This window comes from Anoplopoma fimbria, chromosome 24 (assembly GCF_027596085.1).
Source record: "Anoplopoma fimbria isolate UVic2021 breed Golden Eagle Sablefish chromosome 24, Afim_UVic_2022, whole genome shotgun sequence".
NCBI classification, from domain to species: domain Eukaryota; kingdom Metazoa; phylum Chordata; class Actinopteri; order Perciformes; family Anoplopomatidae; genus Anoplopoma; species Anoplopoma fimbria.
The window spans coordinates 961182-978588 of record NC_072472.1 but is presented as its reverse complement, the minus strand read 5'-3'; the positions used below and the strand labels follow the sequence as shown (position 1 = coordinate 978588).

Genomic DNA, 17407 nt, shown 5'->3' with positions numbered 1-17407 from the left:
TCATCTTAATTATTTTTAATTATTGTTTTATTTCATTTCTGGAAAGTATGGAGCACATTTATGCAGTAATACAAAGGTATTACTGCATAAATGTGCTCCATTAATACAGCTAGTAATTCAATATTTAAATAGGTCAAATAAATAAAAAAGTATTTGTTTTGTGTTGTATCCTCATGTAAAACTAATAAAGGAAAAATAAATAGTAAATTACCATAATTATTCGCTAGGAAGCAATAATGGCTGATCCTAACAATTAAAAGCATTATCCATTCATTATTTTTTTATTTATAAATAAATTCATAAATTGAATAAATAACTTATTTTGTAGTTGTTTTAAATATTTAATTTTATCTCATTTTTTTGGAATTTGTTCATCTTTTGTTACTGTTTTATTTTTTGGAAATCACTTTGTATTACAACATAAATGTGCTACATGAAATCAGCTAGAACTGATATAAATATTTAAATAGGTCAAATACATTTAAGTATTTGTGTTGTCTGAGGTGTATCCTTATGGAAAACTATTAAAGGAAAATTAAATAGAAAATGGACATAATTATTCCCTGGGAAGAAATAATGGCTGATCATAACAATTAAAAGCATTATTTATTAATAAATTCATAGTTCTATCTATAAAATGTCAGAAGATGATGCTTAATGTCCATCAGAGTTTCCCAAATGTTTACTTTTGTCCGACCAAAAGTCCCAAATTGTTTGCAGATTATTAATCGACTCAGTTCTGGTTTAAATAAATTACTTAAACAATGTATGAAAAACAAAAAAAAGTTTTGGATGGAATAAAATCAGAGCTCCAGAGTCAAAAGATATTATATAAAAACAAAGATATATATATATATATATATATATATATATATATATATATATATATATATATATATATATATATATGTGCAATATAATAGTTATTCTGTCTGTATATATAAGATTTTAGTTATTGTGGATCTTTACTTATTTAATATTCTTTACTGCTTCTTTACTAATTTATAATACTTGTTTTGATCTTGTTTTTCACTATGTCTCTTGTTTGCACTATCCTCTCTGCTGCTGTAATCCTGTAAATTTCCCCGCTGCGGGATTTATAAAGGATTATCTTATCTTATCTATATATAAAGAAAATACGTTTATAATAAAGAAGATTAACATAAATAATTGAATGCATCACAGTAAAAAGTGAAACCTGCAGACAGAGTTCACTATAAACAACAACTTCCTGGATTATTATGATAATAATAGTAATATGAGTTATATGATATTATTGGGTTGAAACAGGAACTCTGTGTTTCCGTTGTTGTTGTCACTAAACCGTCTGCTGTTCTCTCAAAATCCTCGTCTGCTTTGAGTCGTCATCCCCAAAAAATGGTGAAACATGACACCGGGAGTCAGTAACCCCTTCACTGCCTCCAGACAGACAGAGACAGAGACAGACAGAGACAGACAGAGAGACAGAGAACATAAAGAACCTAAAGAACCTAAAGAACTTCACAGGACAAATGTGTGTGTTTTATTTTATCTCCATTTAAACTGTGGACAGAGACCAGTCCATACTGGGAAGCTTTAAAGAGCCTCACTGGTTTGTGTGTGGAAAAAACACAGCATGACTAAGATCATTTAACACAAAGTACAAATACGAGGTGCTTGTACTTTACTCAGTATTTTATACTCAGAGGCCTCTATACTTATGTTATCTTTGCACATTAAAGGTGCTTAAAGTGAGAATCTAACTAAAGCCGTGTTATTCTCTCATCTATTCTACCTCTCATAAGGAGTTGTTCATTTAATAATCTAATAAATCATAATATTACACTCACAGAGGCCATTTACTCGGATTTTTAAAAGTACCTTAACTTTGACATTTAAAAACAGTTTACTAGTGATATTTAAGTCATATTTTCAATGCAGAAATTTGACTTGTAATGAAGTCATTTTTAGTGTTTTGGCTACTTTAACTGAAGTAGAGTAACAAGTACAATGCAGTTGTTATAGAAATAGCTTTATACATATATTTATATCAATATTATGATTGTTCCAACTGAAGGAAAAAGCAACCTTTTAGTATTTAAGTGGTTATTAGTGATGTTTTTCTTTGTTTTGATGTCATTTAGGATTTAAGACGCTTTATTTTAATTGTACATTTCTTTAAACATGTTGTAAATGATGGTTCTCACTTTAAAGACGTTATCATGTGGATTCACTGTCATGTAAATTAAAACGCTTCACTACTACATCTGCCACAATAAAGCTATGGAACCAGATGAAGATTGATGATTTTAGTTATTTTAAAAGTTAAATCATGTTTTAACTTTTTAAACTAATGCTAACAAATAGCAAACATCAGGGTGGTTCAACCTTATTGATTTAGAGAATAATTTAAGTAGAAAAAAAGTAAATATGATGTAATTATTATGTATATAAATGTAGTTAAAACAGGCAGGAATTGTCAAATACTGGTGTCAGTTCGTGGCCTTTTGTTTACTTAAAATATGACGATGCAGTTGCAAAATTAAGATGCAAATCTGTTTGATGTTAATATGAAACAAACAGAACAGACATAATGCAAATATCTGTTTCAGTACCAAGAGGTTGAGATCATTTCACTAAATGTAGTCGATAACTAAAGTTTATAAACTTGTAAAAATGTACATTCAGTGTAATTTAGTAGAAATATTCTCTACTATTCTAGTTGGTTTTAATTAAATCACTGCACACGTTTTAAAAACAGGCTGCTTTATTTATGATAAAAAACATTAATAAATAAATAACTTAAATAACATTAATAAATAAATAACTTAAAATAACGTTAATAAATAAATAACTTAAATAACATTAATAAATAAATAAATAAATAACATTAATAAATAAATAACTTAATAAATAAAGAACATATAGTGAATGTAATGAACATATGCTCAGAGGAATAGTTGTTCATGTGATTAGAAATAAATATAAACCTTAAAATAAATGTTAAGAGCTGTTGAATTACATTAAGATTGGTCAAAATGACTTTAATATAGTAATTCATAAACATATCTCCAGTCACTGAAGCCAAGAGGTTAAAGTGGGAGGAGAGGAGGAGGAGGAAGAGGAGGAGAAGGGAGGTCCTGCTTCCTCCTGACGGACTTCAACTATTCCAAGACACTTTTAACAACTTTCCGTTAATGTTTCATTAAAAACCTTCTGCTGTGAAGCGACCGGCGGGGGACGCAGGGCGGCATGCTGGAGGCCTCCGGGTCCGTCTGCATGTGACTGGTAGGCGGACAGAAACCTGCGACGTCCCGCTGCTGTTTACCAGCAGAGCAGGGCTGAGCTCCGGAGAACAACCGGAGAACCACCGGAGAACCGGAGAACCTTCAAATGCCTTGTTTGCTTTAAGGAATAATAATTCATCATAGTTTTTGCTGATCAGCATAGTTTTTGCTGATTCAAATATGTATATATTTTTGAATTAATTAAATTATTAGTATATTTTTTATAATTAATTATAATTAAATCAATCAATATGTGCCAATTAATCAATTTGATAACTTACATTTTCGCTGGTTGATATTATCTTTTTTTCATTGATAAATTGACCCATGGTATAGTTAGTATATACCATACTATATATATATATATATATATATATATATATATATATATATATATATATATATATTATATATTTTTATATATATATATATATATATATTATTATATAAAATATAGTAGTTAGTATATAGTATGGGTCAATTTATCAATGAAAAAAATGGTAATAATAAGCACAAATTATGATCAATTAATATTTAAAGTAATTTTTTAAGTTAAAAATGCAATTTACTGTCATATTATTTTAGAATTTATGTTATACCACAAACTAAGAAACATCACTTAATTGCTTCATTGTCTTTCATTTCTTCTTTAAATCCACATGACTGCTTTATTAACACTCATATATTAAGTGTTAGTATGGTGGGGTTTGAGGATTGAGTATTTAATAACAGGTTGCATTTAGTAATAGTCAATAAAACGGAATTGACTGACTTCAACAATAGTTTGACTCATGCATGCTTCAGTAAAAGTGTTTGTAAAAGAGTTCAAATGGTCAAATAGTTCCTTCACCATTGAACACAGAAACTGCTTATTGTGTAATCATCTTAACTTGGTTCAAACTAATTATATATATACAGAAAATAATTGGTTTAGTTACTGTTTGATAATTTGACATTAATTCATCATTTATGTTTCCTCATGTAGGAGGTAAAACACAAATTATAGATTTTATAGTCTAATTGTTGTTTTTATTATTTTATTCTACCGTCTTTGTTAAATCTGTTTGTTGATGTTGTTCTGTGTTTGAGGAGGATGGAGGGAGAGAAGGAGACGGCCGAGGAGGAGGAGGAGGAGGAGGAGGAGGAGGAGGAAGAGCTTCATCATCACCATCACATTGCAGCGGCTGTGGCATCCTCTGTGGACTGCCAAGGCCTTCCCATCATGCACTGGGAGGACCTGAGCCAGCGGATAGCTGAGCTGGAGAAACAGGAGCAGGAGAGGAGGGAAAGGTCAAAGGTCAGCCATGAAGACGGGAGTGTTGGCATCTCTGTTTGGTTCTGTTGCCCGAGCAGGTGGTGATATTTCTCAAAAGACTACGTTTCCCATGAGGCTCAGTGTCCTCTGCAGCTTAGTTTACTCGTTTAAAACGATAATCATTTATTAGTTTATCACAAGTTCAAGCTAGAAGGTGATGATATGTAAATGTTGTTTTTTAACTTGTTTATGCTGAAAAGAAACAAAATGCTTAGAGTTGCATTGTGGGAAATGTAGTATCCATTGTGTTTTGGAGCTTGACCCATGTCTCTGATGACTTCATGGAAGTCAAATCACTGGAGATCTTTGAGTCTTACTCTTTGTTCTCATCTCTGTTAAACAGGTTAAACCAACGAGTAGTTCCAGAGAAACTATTTTCTTGCAAACATTGATTATTATCAACTACACAGTTATATTTACAGAGAATCATTGGATATGCTGGTTGGAGGAAGATCAAAAGTCATCCGAACATTGTAATAAAGCCAGTTTAAATGATCATTTACGTGATATTGTGATATTTGTGTCTCCCTGCAGAGGGTGGCGGGGGTGAGGACGGAGGAGAGTCAGGGGGGAGTGTGGAGAGACGTCTGGGAGGAAGAGGAGAGGGACTGTGGGAGGTGTCGAGTCACCGTTGTCTCTTCACGGTAATGCAGTTTTATTTAATATATATAATTATTAAAAATAGTTTATAACCACAGTTTATAATCATAGTTTATAACCATAGTTAATAACTATAGTTCATAATCATAGTTTATAACCATAGTTTATAACCATTTATAACCATAGTTTATAATTATCATAGTTTTTATAGTTAATAATCATAGTTTATAACATAGTTTATAATCATAGTTTATAATCATAGTTTATAACCATAGTTTATAACCATAGTTTATAACCATAGTTTAATATTGTAGTTTATAACCATAGTTTATAATCATAGTTTATAATCATAGTTTATAACCATAGTTTTATATTGTAGTTTATAACCATAGTTTATAACCATAGTTTTATATTGTAGTTTATAACCATAGTTTATAACCATAGTTTAATATTGTAGTTTATAAGGATGTTTATTATCCGTTTACAGACTTCACAACCACAGAAACCTTCAGCTGTGCTTCATCAACAACAGTGACAGTGAAGACGAGGAGGAAGGAAGCAACCAGAAGGTCTGTTCACTGACTACTGCTGAATACCAGGAACAATCTGGATAATGATATTTTATTGTATAATATCTTTTATTTATTATCTTAATCAGTTTACTCTGTACTTGAGCTGCTGCAACACCCGAATTTCCCCCATGGGGATCAATAAAGGAATATCTATCTATGTTTATAATGTTAACAATTAAGAACATCAGGTGTTCACGATGCTTTTGAATCACCATGAATGAAGCTTCCTAAAAATCTTCTCCACTTGTAGTTCTAGTTCCTCCAACTACGTCACTGTCACGTCAAATTATGGCGCCGGATGGAGGAAGAACAACAGATTATGCAGCTGTGAACTCAGCTTTCTGGGTCACACTGTTAGCTCTGTCAGCACCGTTAGCTGTCAGCACCGTTAGCTCTGTCAGCACTGTTAGCTCTGTCAGCACTGTTAGCTCTGTCAGCACCGTTAGCTGTCAGCACTGTTAGCTGTCGGCACCGTTAGCTGTCAGCACTGTTAGCTCTGTCAGCACCGTTAGCTCTGTCAGCACCGTTAGCTGTCAGCACCGTTAGCTCTGTCAGCACCGTTAGCTGTCGGCACTGTTAGCTCTGTCAGCACTGTTAGCTCTGTCAGCACTGTTAGCTCTGTCAGCACCGTTAGCTCTGTCAGCACCGTTAGCTGTCGGCACTGTTAGCTCTGTCAGCACTGTTAGCTCTGTCAGCACCGTTAGCTCTGTCAGCACTGTTAGCTGTCAGCACTGTTAGCTCTGTCAGCACCGTTAGCTCTGTCAGCACTGTTAGCTGTCAGCACTGTTAGCTGTCAGCACTGTTAGCTCTGTCAGCACTGTTAGCTCTGTCAGCACCGTTAGCTCTGTCAGCACTGTTAGCTCTGTCAGCACCGTTAGCTGTCAGCACTGTTAGCTCTGTCAGCACCATTAGCACTGTTAGCTCTGTCAGCACTGTTAGCTCTGTCAGCACTGTTAGCTGTCAGCACTGTTAGCTCTGTCAGCACTGTTAGCTGTCAGCACCGTTAGCTCTGTCAGCACTGTTAGCTCTGTCAGCACTGTTAGCTGTCAGCACTGTTAGCTCTGTCAGCAATGTTCGCGACGTTAGCACCGTTAGCTTCTAGCTGCCTTCTGAAACATCACCATGTTGAGAGCCGTGTGGAGGCAATCCCTCAATCATAGATATGATCTGAATTCGCAATGAAGCACTTTAAGTCCACTGACTTCATATATATCTTAACAGGTTTCCATGGGAACAGGGCGTAATGGTTGCCATGCCGCCGGGCTGAAACAGGAAGTGGCCAGCGCTCTGAGGACGCTGAGGGACAAACTGCTGGCTGAGCAGAAGGAGAAGGGGGTAAAAAAATGTTTTATTAACTAACAAACAGCAAACTTGTTGGAAGAATGTGGAGACTTAGAGCAGCTGTGTGTGTGTGTGTGTGTGTGTGTGTGTGTGTGTGTGTGTGTGTGTGTGTGTGTGTGTGTGTGTGTGTGTGTGTGTGTTTGTGTGTTTGTGTGTTGCAGTGTTTGGCCGTCAGCAGCTGTGTTGCAGAGCGGAAACATCTGGAGCGTTGGGAGCTGCAGGAGCGTTCAGTGCAACAGCTCAGCAGCTTGGGAGCATCACTTCAACAGGACGTACACGGTACACACACACACACACACACACACACACACACACACACACACACACACACACACACACAACACACACACACACACACACACACACACACACACACACACACAGCCAAAGTTGTCATAAACACAATCAAACCTCCTGCACCATCGACCGACCAGTTGTTTATGTTTTGACCACCAGTTTAAATCTGAACACTAAAATACCCATGAGCCTCAGCTGCTGTTGAGAAGAAGCCAGACAGAGATTTGACACAGAACGCCAGGAACGTCAAACATTTAAAGTGATGTAAACAAGATAAGAAAGAAACACAGGACAAAATAAAAACAAACTCAAAGTACCAGTGAAAAGGAAGTTAAAGCTTCGTAGGATTACAAGAAGGATTCAGATCAAACCCGTCGCATCTGACCATAGAATGTCTTTGTTATGAACAATAACGTTGTGACTGTATTTATGCCTATAAGCTTAGCTCCGATCGATCCAAACTCCATTCAGAAAACACACATTTTTAAAGTTTTCTGCTTGTGGTCGTGCGGACAGACCTGACAAATCATGAATTCAGAGTTTTCACAAATCTGCATCATTATCTAGTTATTTCGGCAACCTTTTTATTGATTTATTGCAAATAAATCAAAGCTAAATCTGTTTATTTTGGGCTCCTTCCGCTGTAGTAAACCTGCTGTTGGTGTCTTGCTAGATACACTGAATGCTCTGGACGATGTAATGAACCCAGACAAGACGCCGTTTGGTTTTCTGACATATCAGGGACTTCATCAAAATGTATAAAGCAGCAGTAGTTCTTATTTCAGCCATGATTGATGAAACATTATTGGTGTGAACATGGAGGTAAGCCCCTCCTCCTCTCAGGGGCGTCCAACATGAGTGAAACCAATAAACAGTAAAAGGTCTTGTGGTCAAACTCTCCGTAGTAACATTCGCAGAATAAAACAGCAGACCTCAGTTTCGACTTCTTGTCCTGCTGCTCTTCTTCCAGCTCTGAGCTCCGAGCTGGTGGCCCACCTGGTGGTTCGAGACCAGCTGAGGACCAAGCAGGACGCCATGCTGCTGGATGTCCAGGACCTGACCTAACGACCAGGACCACGGACCAGAACCCCTCCATCATCAACGTGGACATTTGGCCGCTCTGGGACCAGGTGGGGCTGCTCGTCCACGTCAGCCCCCCGGAGCCATTTAACCCCAAACTAAACGTTAGCTGAGATGCTAATTTAGCAAAACTGACAAACCATCATCGTTCGGGGCGACAAAGAGGGAGATTCGACTGGAGGGGTTCTGGTTAAAGGAAGTTGAGTTACCTGAAAACTCCAAAAGGTCGAGCAGCTTTGCTCTGACTTAAAGAGACTCCAGAGGAAATATGTGTGAGGAGAAAAAGAAACCTAGAAAGTCAGAGTTTTAAATCAACAAAGGAACAAAGATTTCTGTTAGATTGTTTGGAGGCAAAATCTCCAATCAGCTTCTGACTAATGAAGAGATGTTAAACTAGTAAACATCAAAAAGAAAGACTTGGACCATACTATCCATGTCTTTATGACTAATGGGGACAACAGTCAGCTTAAACAGTTTGTTGTTGCGGCTGACAGGCCTAAATTGTTTATTTATAAGCGTCTGACAACTTCATGGAAATCGGCTAAAAATCCAGCCATGACGTTGAAAATCTTTTAGAAAACACTAATCTACGCTTTCTGTACTCCAACACAACAAACCTCTCTCCTTTCTCTTAACTCTCAATCACGTTTCCACCGCTCTCTTCTGGCAACAAGTCCCATGACACAATAACTAACAGGAAGTGGTCCTTCCTTAAGAGGTTTTCTGGGCATGTCCAACTGGGAGGAAACCCCAGAGGTAGACCAGAACACACTGGATGGATTATATATCTCATCTGGTTTTTGAAAAACTCAAAATCCCAGAGGAAGATCTGGAAAGCCTTTAGAAATCCTTCTGAGACCACGACCCGGATAAGAGTCCAAAATTTCAACTGAACCCAAATAAAAGTACGACTGACATCATCAGAGAACATGTTGGGGTGACGTAATTTAAAATCACTTAAAAAAAACAATCAATGAACAACAATCTAGTTTTTAGAAGAAGGTGGTTTGGTCAAATTCTCTCAATCAGCGTTCACGGCGACATCATGAACGTTTTCAATCAAATCTGATTACAACCCACCCACACAGTCCTGATGAAGCAGATTAGCGTGTCTGCAGCGACCACTGATGTGTTGAGTGATTGAATGAATTCACAACGTGTTAATCCCCCGTCTAGACACCAACGAGCTGTGAGGGATCGTAAAACCGACATCATTCAAACTCAAAAACAAGAGTGCAAAGTTGTCATATAAGACACTTCATACAATCTGACCAAAAACAAAATTAAAACCAAGCTGTTTGCCCGCGTACAAGCGACTGAGGTGCGCCGATGTACTCAGCAGTTGTGTACTGTCCTGTTAGCTGTTAGCCAAACACATCGTCCAAAACCGTAAAAATGCGGCACAGAGTAGTGGCCGAGAAGTAATCAGCAGTGTGTGTACTGGTAAACCCGTTAGCTGTTAGCCAAATACACCATCCAAAACAGTTAAAATGAGGCACAGAGTAGTGGCCGAGAGGTACTCAGCAGAGTGTGTACTGGTAATCCCGTTAGCTGTTAGCCAAACTCACCGTCCAAAACACTAAAAGTGAGCAAACAGCTAGCGGTTGGTGGTCAGCGCTGCACTCAGCTGCGTTATCACTGGTGGCCCGTGGGGGCGTTAAGAGTAGTGAGGGAGGACTCAGCAGGCAGTCCATGGCAGTATAAAACATGTAAAAAAAGGAGAATGATAAATTAGCCGTGGACAGACTCAGAGATGCACATTCATTCCCTCATTCACTCACAGCTCACATGATCCTCCTGGTGAAGATAATAGAGAACTTTGATGCTTATCTAGTCATACAAATATTTAACGCAATAGAAGAATAGATTTATACGTCAAACCAGGTTTTCAAGAAAAAACAAACGCTGGTGAAGAAAAAATTATTCTTTTAACAAAAAAAGAAAACTTAATTCTTGTCGTAACAAGTTTATGATAAAAAGCGTGTTCTTGTACGTAGAGTTTGTACGTTTGAGTCTCAGAAGAGATTGGTGTGATTTCTCTCAGGAAGGACGACCGGCAGCAGATTCAACAATCAAACACATTTTTATAGAGTTCATATTCACAATCCATCCAGGTGTAACTTGTTTTTATTCAATCCAGACTAGAAAAATACAGATTGTGTTATCGAGACAAAAGAAGGATTTGGCTTCTGGGATGTAAATCCAGACGTTTATATGCAAATGACGGATTCTAATTTATCTTATTTAAGATTTATTGTGGGTTTTTTACTTTTTAAAAGGGAACATTACAGTCAAACAGCTGGTGAAGCAAATGAAGATCAACCTAATTCATATTTTGGTTTCCGTATTTTATATTTTAGAAATTTTTGAAGCAAATGAGAGATAGACATTTATTTTTTATTTTGATATATGGTTTCATTACTCAGACGTCTGTGCCTTTAACAAATGCTAAATACTTCAGGTACAGCCAGATCACATTATGTTTACTCAGAAAGGAAAGGGAATAATCCACTTAATATAGCCGAGTACATGTGTTGATGCTTGTGAAATATTGCTGCCTTGATTTTTATTATTTTAATGTTTATGTCACCACTTAAATATAAACTTTTTTAAGGATGTGAAGTTTTGTTCTGACTGCAGTAATTTACACACCGATGATATCAAGATTTATATCTCTTACATCGTTGTGTGATAAAGAGCTGAATGTCTCATGGAAGGAAATTAACTTTTTTTATTCACGTTTATATTTAATGTCACACTGAAATTATGTTTAAAGAGTGTTTAAGTAACGAAGTGATGGAGAATTCAAAAGACAGTAAGAATAGTATTTCATGGTCCTGACAAAGTGAACATTGTATTTTTATTTCAATGCGAGTATTTAGAGATGTATTTTCAAATGTAAATAAAATGAATTACAAATATATTTTGTAAATGTAAAACATTAATTGTGAAATATATTTTGATGGTATGTAAAACTTGTATTTTGGTGTTTTCTTTATTATATTTATTTTTTTATATATATTGTGTAGCACTTTTCAAAACTAACATTATGAAGTGTTTCACAAGGCAATAAAAATGAAGCAAAAGTAAAAAGAATCAATTATAAATCAATAAAAAATATAATAGTAAAATATTAAATGGTACAACAAGATGGTGAAAACAAATATGTAAACACCTAAATTAATATAAATGAAAAATACACGATTGATTAAATACCGATTCAACATGTAAACGAAGACATTGTTTTGGCTTTAATAAAGACAGACAAACTACATCACACATTAATTCAGTTCATTTTTATTTAAGGACAGCAGTATTTATAAAAAGAAATATGATTTTAGCTCCACTGAAACCATTTAGTGAAAAGCTGAAACTGACTGGTCAAACCTAGCATTACGCTAGTAGCATAACGTTGGCTCATGCACTTTCCTTGACAACAAAGTATGTTAACTTTCTTTCTTTAAAACTGCCAGAGTTCCCTAGATATATTTATTTATATATTTTATATAACATTTACATTCACACCTTTGGTTTCTCTACTTTTGTAAATAACAGTCGTGATTATTATTTTTTTATTCATCTATTCAGCTTTGTTTTTCCTCGGGCCGAGCTGTTATTTCTATTTCTGCGTTGGGTAAATTGAGAGAGATTTAGAGTCAAATTCCTTTGATCTACTCGCATACTTTGGCCAATAAATCAGATTCTAAAGTTGTTTTTATAATCTTTACTCTGTTTGGTAAAGAAGACACGGTGCTGAGAGAAGTCTTCTTGAAGTCTTTATTATTTGAATTATTAAGTTATTATTTTATGGGTTGGCTTGTTTTTATTAGCATCCAAAATTCACAAAAATCAAAATTTGCGGGAAAAAATATGCATCTCAAAATACAAAAGATTGTGCTTCAGTTCATGGGACTACATTTTTAAATGAATGTGTAATTTATTCATCAAAGATCAATTCATACGTCACATAAAGAGGATTTTTTTTTCAGCAGGTATTTGATGTTTAATTAAATGTCAGAGTGATTCGATGTCCTCGCCGTATTTATTCATTCCTCCGCTGCTGACGATTGTGTTTCACAGATGAATCAAACACAGGTGACTGAGGAGTGAATCAGAGGTGATGAGGAGGAGGAGGAGGAGGAGGAGGAGGAGCTGATGTGTCTCTGGATTCACTCTGCTCTCTAATTAAAGCTTCAGATAACAAGACCAGACGACAGAAGCTTCTCGGTGAGCGATTTACTACGTTTCATCTCAAATAGCCAGATTTTAAATCCCACAGACGTTATTGATTAAATGTCTGGACATTTCAGAATATTGATTAAATAAATAATACAATAATTTGGTTAATCCTAATCTCTCTCTGTTGGGTTTTAAATGTGTAAAGCTAATCGGCATATATTAATAATCGGGATGCACAAACAATATAGAAAATCATACAGAGTGAGAAACAAATCCGTGTGCAATAATCCTGTATATTCTATATTATATATTAAACACATTCAACCTAACTCATGTACATAAAGTGTCCTGTGAGAATCTTTCCATATTAATTCGAGCATCCTTTCACTTTTATCTCAATTTCATTGTCTTTGTTGTTGTGTTTTATGTTCATATATATACTTTGCATATATATTTATATGTTTACATAATAGTTTAATGTTTATGCTGACCTTTGTTCTCCTTGTTCTTTGTTTATTTGTCTGTTTCTGTGTTTGTACGTGGAGAAAAACAAAAAAAATTGAGTCAAATTCCATGTATGTGTACGCATACATGGACAATAAAGCCGATTCTGAAATACAAAAGAAAACAGATAAAAATAAAAAGGTTGATTTGATGAATATTTATCAGCTGTGAAATCTAAAAGTCTAAAAAAAAGATCTTAAAGCAAACTCTGAATGTTTAATTAAAAAATCCTCGGATGCCAAAAAGAGCCAATGTGTCCCATTAAAAACCTCCTCCTCCTCCTCCTCCTCCTCCTCCTCCTCCTCCTCCTCTGCAGTCCTGTATTGGGTTTCATTCCTGCAGTTCTGACTGAATGAACGCTGATCAATTATTTACAGAGAAGCTGAAGGTCAGAGGAGAACAAACCCAGAGAGAGCCATCGTACCACGAGACGGAGGACGACACGGAGGAGACGATAAGGAGGACGAGGAGACGAGGAGACGATACGGAGGACGAGGAGGAAGGTCCGATCTGAATGTATGCAGTACTGGAACCTGATGGGGGGGGTTGGTTTTAATCCAGATCTTAACAGTTCTAATGGTTCAGACTGGTTTAAATGGACAGATTAAAATGTTGTTTGTGTTTTTCTAAGAAGTGAAAAATGAACTGACTTTTGAGTTTGAGTCATTTTTAAAGCAGAAATGCAGATTTTTATTTTACTGGTTTCCAATGAAACATTGTTCTGTTTGTAAACTGGATGTCTGTAGGTTTTGGACAAAACAAGGGAAACTTTGGGAATTTTGGTTTGTGACAGTTCCATCACTTTTTTTCCAACTGTTTCCAACTGTTTCCAACTGTTTCCAACTGTTTCAGACTGTTTCAGACTGTTTCAAACTGTTTCAGACTGTGACTGTAATCCCAGAGGAAATGTGTTTCCCTGGAACAGAAGTAGAGAATGCAGTTAATTGTTTGAGAACGTAACTTTTTATGAGACAGGGCTACGTAGACGCAATGTTTTTTTGTAAACAACCAACACTTGTTTTACAGAAGAGATTTGAGTGTATTTTTTATTTCACTGGGACTTTGACCTCTGAACAAACGCCTCAACAGCCGACGGAGGCTTCATGAACGGAGAGAGGTTTCCGGAAGGCCTCGTTAATGATTGAGCGGCTAATTGAGCGAAACATAGTCTTCATCAGCAATTACGCCGGCGGTACATAGTGAACGAGGTTTTCCAAACTAATGACGGTGTGTTTCCTCCCCCCCCCGCCCTCTTTGTTACAGAAACTCCTGCTAAACACCAGAGTCATGGGTCAGTCGACGGCGAGGACGGACTGAGATTAGACGGATCAGTCGGAGGAGGAAGGACGGATGAAGGACGCTTGGTGGGTCGGTGACGGAGCTGAGATGACGCCAGAGGAACCTGAACCCATCCGGCCTCCACAGGAATAACCTCCAGAGGGTCATCATGGGATTGAGCCAAATCTCCACTCCGGACGTCGGTTTGTTGGCATCGGTGGCGTCGGCGTCGAGCAGCCATCCTAACACCTCCGTCACCTCGTCCCTCCCTCCGTCGTCCTGCAGCATCGACGAATCCTACAAGTACGTCTTCCTGCCCGTCTGCTACTCGCTGACCTTCCTCTTCAGCCTCACCCTCAACTCGGTGGTGCTGCTGCGCTCCTGCTGCTTCCACGGCGGCGGCGTGCGGCGCTGGAACACCTCGCTGATCTACATGGTGAACCTGGCCACCACCGACCTGATGTACGGCCTGTCGCTGCCCTTCCTGGTGGCGAGCTACGTGCTGAGGGACCGCTGGGTGTTCGGGGACTTCATGTGCCGCCTCGTCCGCTTCCTCTTCTACTTCAACCTCTACTGCTCCATCTTCTTCCTCACCTGCATCTCCGTGCACAGGTAGGTCGCCACGGCAACACGCCATAACCCCAACGGGACGTTTCCTCTGATTCTTCTGATACCACATCCTCACACCGAATGCGTCAAATAATGCAAGCGTCACTTTTTAGCGTCTCAGTGACGGCGTGTCCAAAAACGTTACCGCCCCCTTCTGGTGATCACCATATATCACCTTATTTCAAAGATAAGATATATAATAACAATAACAATTTAAAAGATCATTCAAATTTCAATCAGTGAACTTCATCTTTCGTCTTGCAAAAAGTGTGTCACCAACTTGGCCGTTAGCTTGGCTAGCTAGCTAGCTAACAAACTTAGCTACGTTACAAATATAACGTTTTCTTACCGGATGTGTTTTATCAGCTGGGAAGAGAAAGAAGGAGTGAGACCTCGCCTTCATGATTACATGTTTTTAAAGTTTTATCCTTTAACAGTTTTATGACAAAATGAGACTTTCTAGACGTGCAAGATTATCTTTTAATCTGACTAACAATTCTTGGAGCTAGAAATAATGAAAAAACAATCCCTCAATTTAGAGTCTATTTATGTCCTCTAGGGTTTAGACTCTTTAAAACCAGAACAGTGTGATTATTGTAGTTGATTCTGACTCACCTCTGGCCGTCCGTCCTCAGGTACCTGGGGATCTGCCACCCGATGAGGACCATCACTCTGGAGAGCAAGCGGGTGGTGAAGGGCACCTGTGCGATGGTGTGGGTGGTGGTCTTCATCCTCACCTGCCCCATCTTCCGGTTCGCCCAGACGGGATACGTCTGGCGGGGGGGCAGCGGGGTCGCCTGGCCCGAAGGACTGAGGGAAGACTGGAACGGTTCGGGATCTCTGCCGGACGACGCATACACGAACTGCTGGGACGACGCCATCGACAAGGAGTTCGCTGATTACGTCCCGTATGGCATCGTCCTCCACCTGCTGGGCTTCTTCGTGCCCTTCGTCATCATCGCCTGGTGCTACTCTCAGGTGGTCAGGACGATATTCCAGACGATGCGCTCCCCTCCCAGTTCTATGGAGGGCGGCGAGGACGGACCGGTGGGGGACGGGGCGGCGGAGGGAGTCCGAAACCGGGAGAGAACCTCGGTCTCCATCTCCGGGTCGCAGTACTCGCACTACATCCGCGGCGGCGTAAATCCATCAAGACCATTCTGACCATCACGCTGCTGTTCGCGCTCTGCTTCCTGCCCTTCCACGTGACCCGAACGCTGTTCCTGCTCCTGCGGCGGGGGCAGCTCGGCGGCTGCAAAGTCATGAAGACCGTCTCCATCTGCTACAAGGTCACGAGGCCGCTGGCGTCCTGCAACGCCTGGCTCAACGCCCTGCTCTACTTCCTGACGGGGGACAAGGGCGCCCCCTGCTGCTGGCAGGCGGAGCACGGCGTCCGGCGGGACCAGCGGGGCGGCTCCCTCTGGTGGCCGCTGAAGATCCTGAAGAAGGACGGCGTGGGGGAGGACGACCAGGAGGCGGCGGAGAAGGTGGAGAGGGTGGTGCACATGGAGAACGAGTCCAAGTCCTCGAGGGTCGTCCTCTAGAAGGTTTCTGGTCTCTTGATATTTGACTGATTTGTTTTTTGTTTTTTGTGCACCAGGAAAGAATCAAGCAGCTAAACAGGAAGTTTGTAATCGATACCCGGCTGTCGATCCGTCCAATTTAGAGCGAATTTAAAACTAATTTCCAGAAAATCTTCAAAATAAAAGTCTTGTTTCGAACTGCTGTTGTGTGAATATTAGAATAATAAATACAAACAGATGGTCGGTGCCATTTAACCACCACAGAAGAAGAAGAAGAAGAAGAAGAAGAAGAAGAAGAAGGGATTAAAGGAGCTTCAGTGAAACCAGTTGAGTTAGTTTGATGTATTAAGTGAGGACCGTAACAGTCTCCTCATCGCTCACGTCTCATAACTTAAAAAACAAACTTTTTTGTGATATTTAATTATATTTTTTTCAAATATACGGCATTTCCAGGATTTTTTTTGATGTAAACAAACTTAATGGAACCACAACAATACCAACAAGCAGAAGTACTTCTCAATAACAATGTTTAAAAAATTGCACCCAATTTCTTTTCCAATGTGATCGGACTCTTGATTTCCAGACTTGTTTTTTCCGTCGGTACCAAGAAAGTATTTCATACCAAAAAACATCGAGTCTAAAAGTACAGTACAGCAGGATGTCCTGAATGAGAAATATGTGGAGCCTGAAAAATAATCACTAAATACCGCAAATAAAGTATTGTTTTGTTCAATTAATTTAGTATTTTGTTCTATTGAATTCAGACCTCATGTCCTCAAGAATTTTTACAATTTTTCTATCGATTCTTTTAATTATATTCATTATTTTTTACCTTTTTTTGAC

General features: G+C 38.3%; 2 protein-coding genes across 3 annotated transcripts; both read left to right on the top strand.

The window, feature by feature from the left end:
* The first annotated feature begins 3108 nt into the window (after positions 1-3108).
* LOC129113303 (schwannomin-interacting protein 1-like) lies at positions 3109-11417 on the top strand. Of its 2 annotated transcripts, none has more exons than XM_054625523.1 (7): positions 3109-3267; positions 4359-4563; positions 5116-5225; positions 5669-5750; positions 6975-7088; positions 7256-7373; positions 8362-11417. In XM_054625523.1, the coding sequence occupies exons 2-7, from the start codon at positions 4360-4362 to the stop codon at positions 8454-8456; spliced, it is 723 nt and encodes a 240-aa protein (XP_054481498.1). In that variant the 5' UTR covers positions 3109-3267; position 4359; the 3' UTR covers positions 8457-11417. The 2 variants fall into 2 exon arrangements, with proteins under 2 accessions (XP_054481498.1, XP_054481497.1); XM_054625522.1 differs by having other exon boundaries at positions 4356-4563.
* A 2168-nt stretch (positions 11418-13585) lies between these two features.
* LOC129113302 (P2Y purinoceptor 3) lies at positions 13586-17269 on the top strand. Its single transcript, XM_054625521.1, is given in 4 exon segments — positions 13586-13657; positions 14418-15044; positions 15677-16173; positions 16176-17269. Coding segments are annotated over 3 exon segments (1350 nt in total). The 5' UTR covers positions 13586-13657; positions 14418-14601; the 3' UTR covers positions 16586-17269.
* Positions 17270-17407: the final 138 nt, after the last annotated feature.

What these genes read in the sequence shown, in the direction of transcription:
- LOC129113303 (XM_054625523.1), top strand. Translation starts at nt 4,360, where the DNA reads ATGGAGGGAGAGAAGGAGACGGCCGAGGAGGAGGAGGAGGAGGAGGAG. An exon ending in GTCACCGTTGTCTCTTCACG is followed by an intron (nt 5,226 to 5,668) that starts GTAATGCAGTTT and finishes ATCCGTTTACAG; the next exon opens with ACTTCACAACCACAGAAACC. An exon ending in AGGAAGGAAGCAACCAGAAG is followed by an intron (nt 5,751 to 6,974) that starts GTCTGTTCACTG and finishes ATATCTTAACAG; the next exon opens with GTTTCCATGGGAACAGGGCG.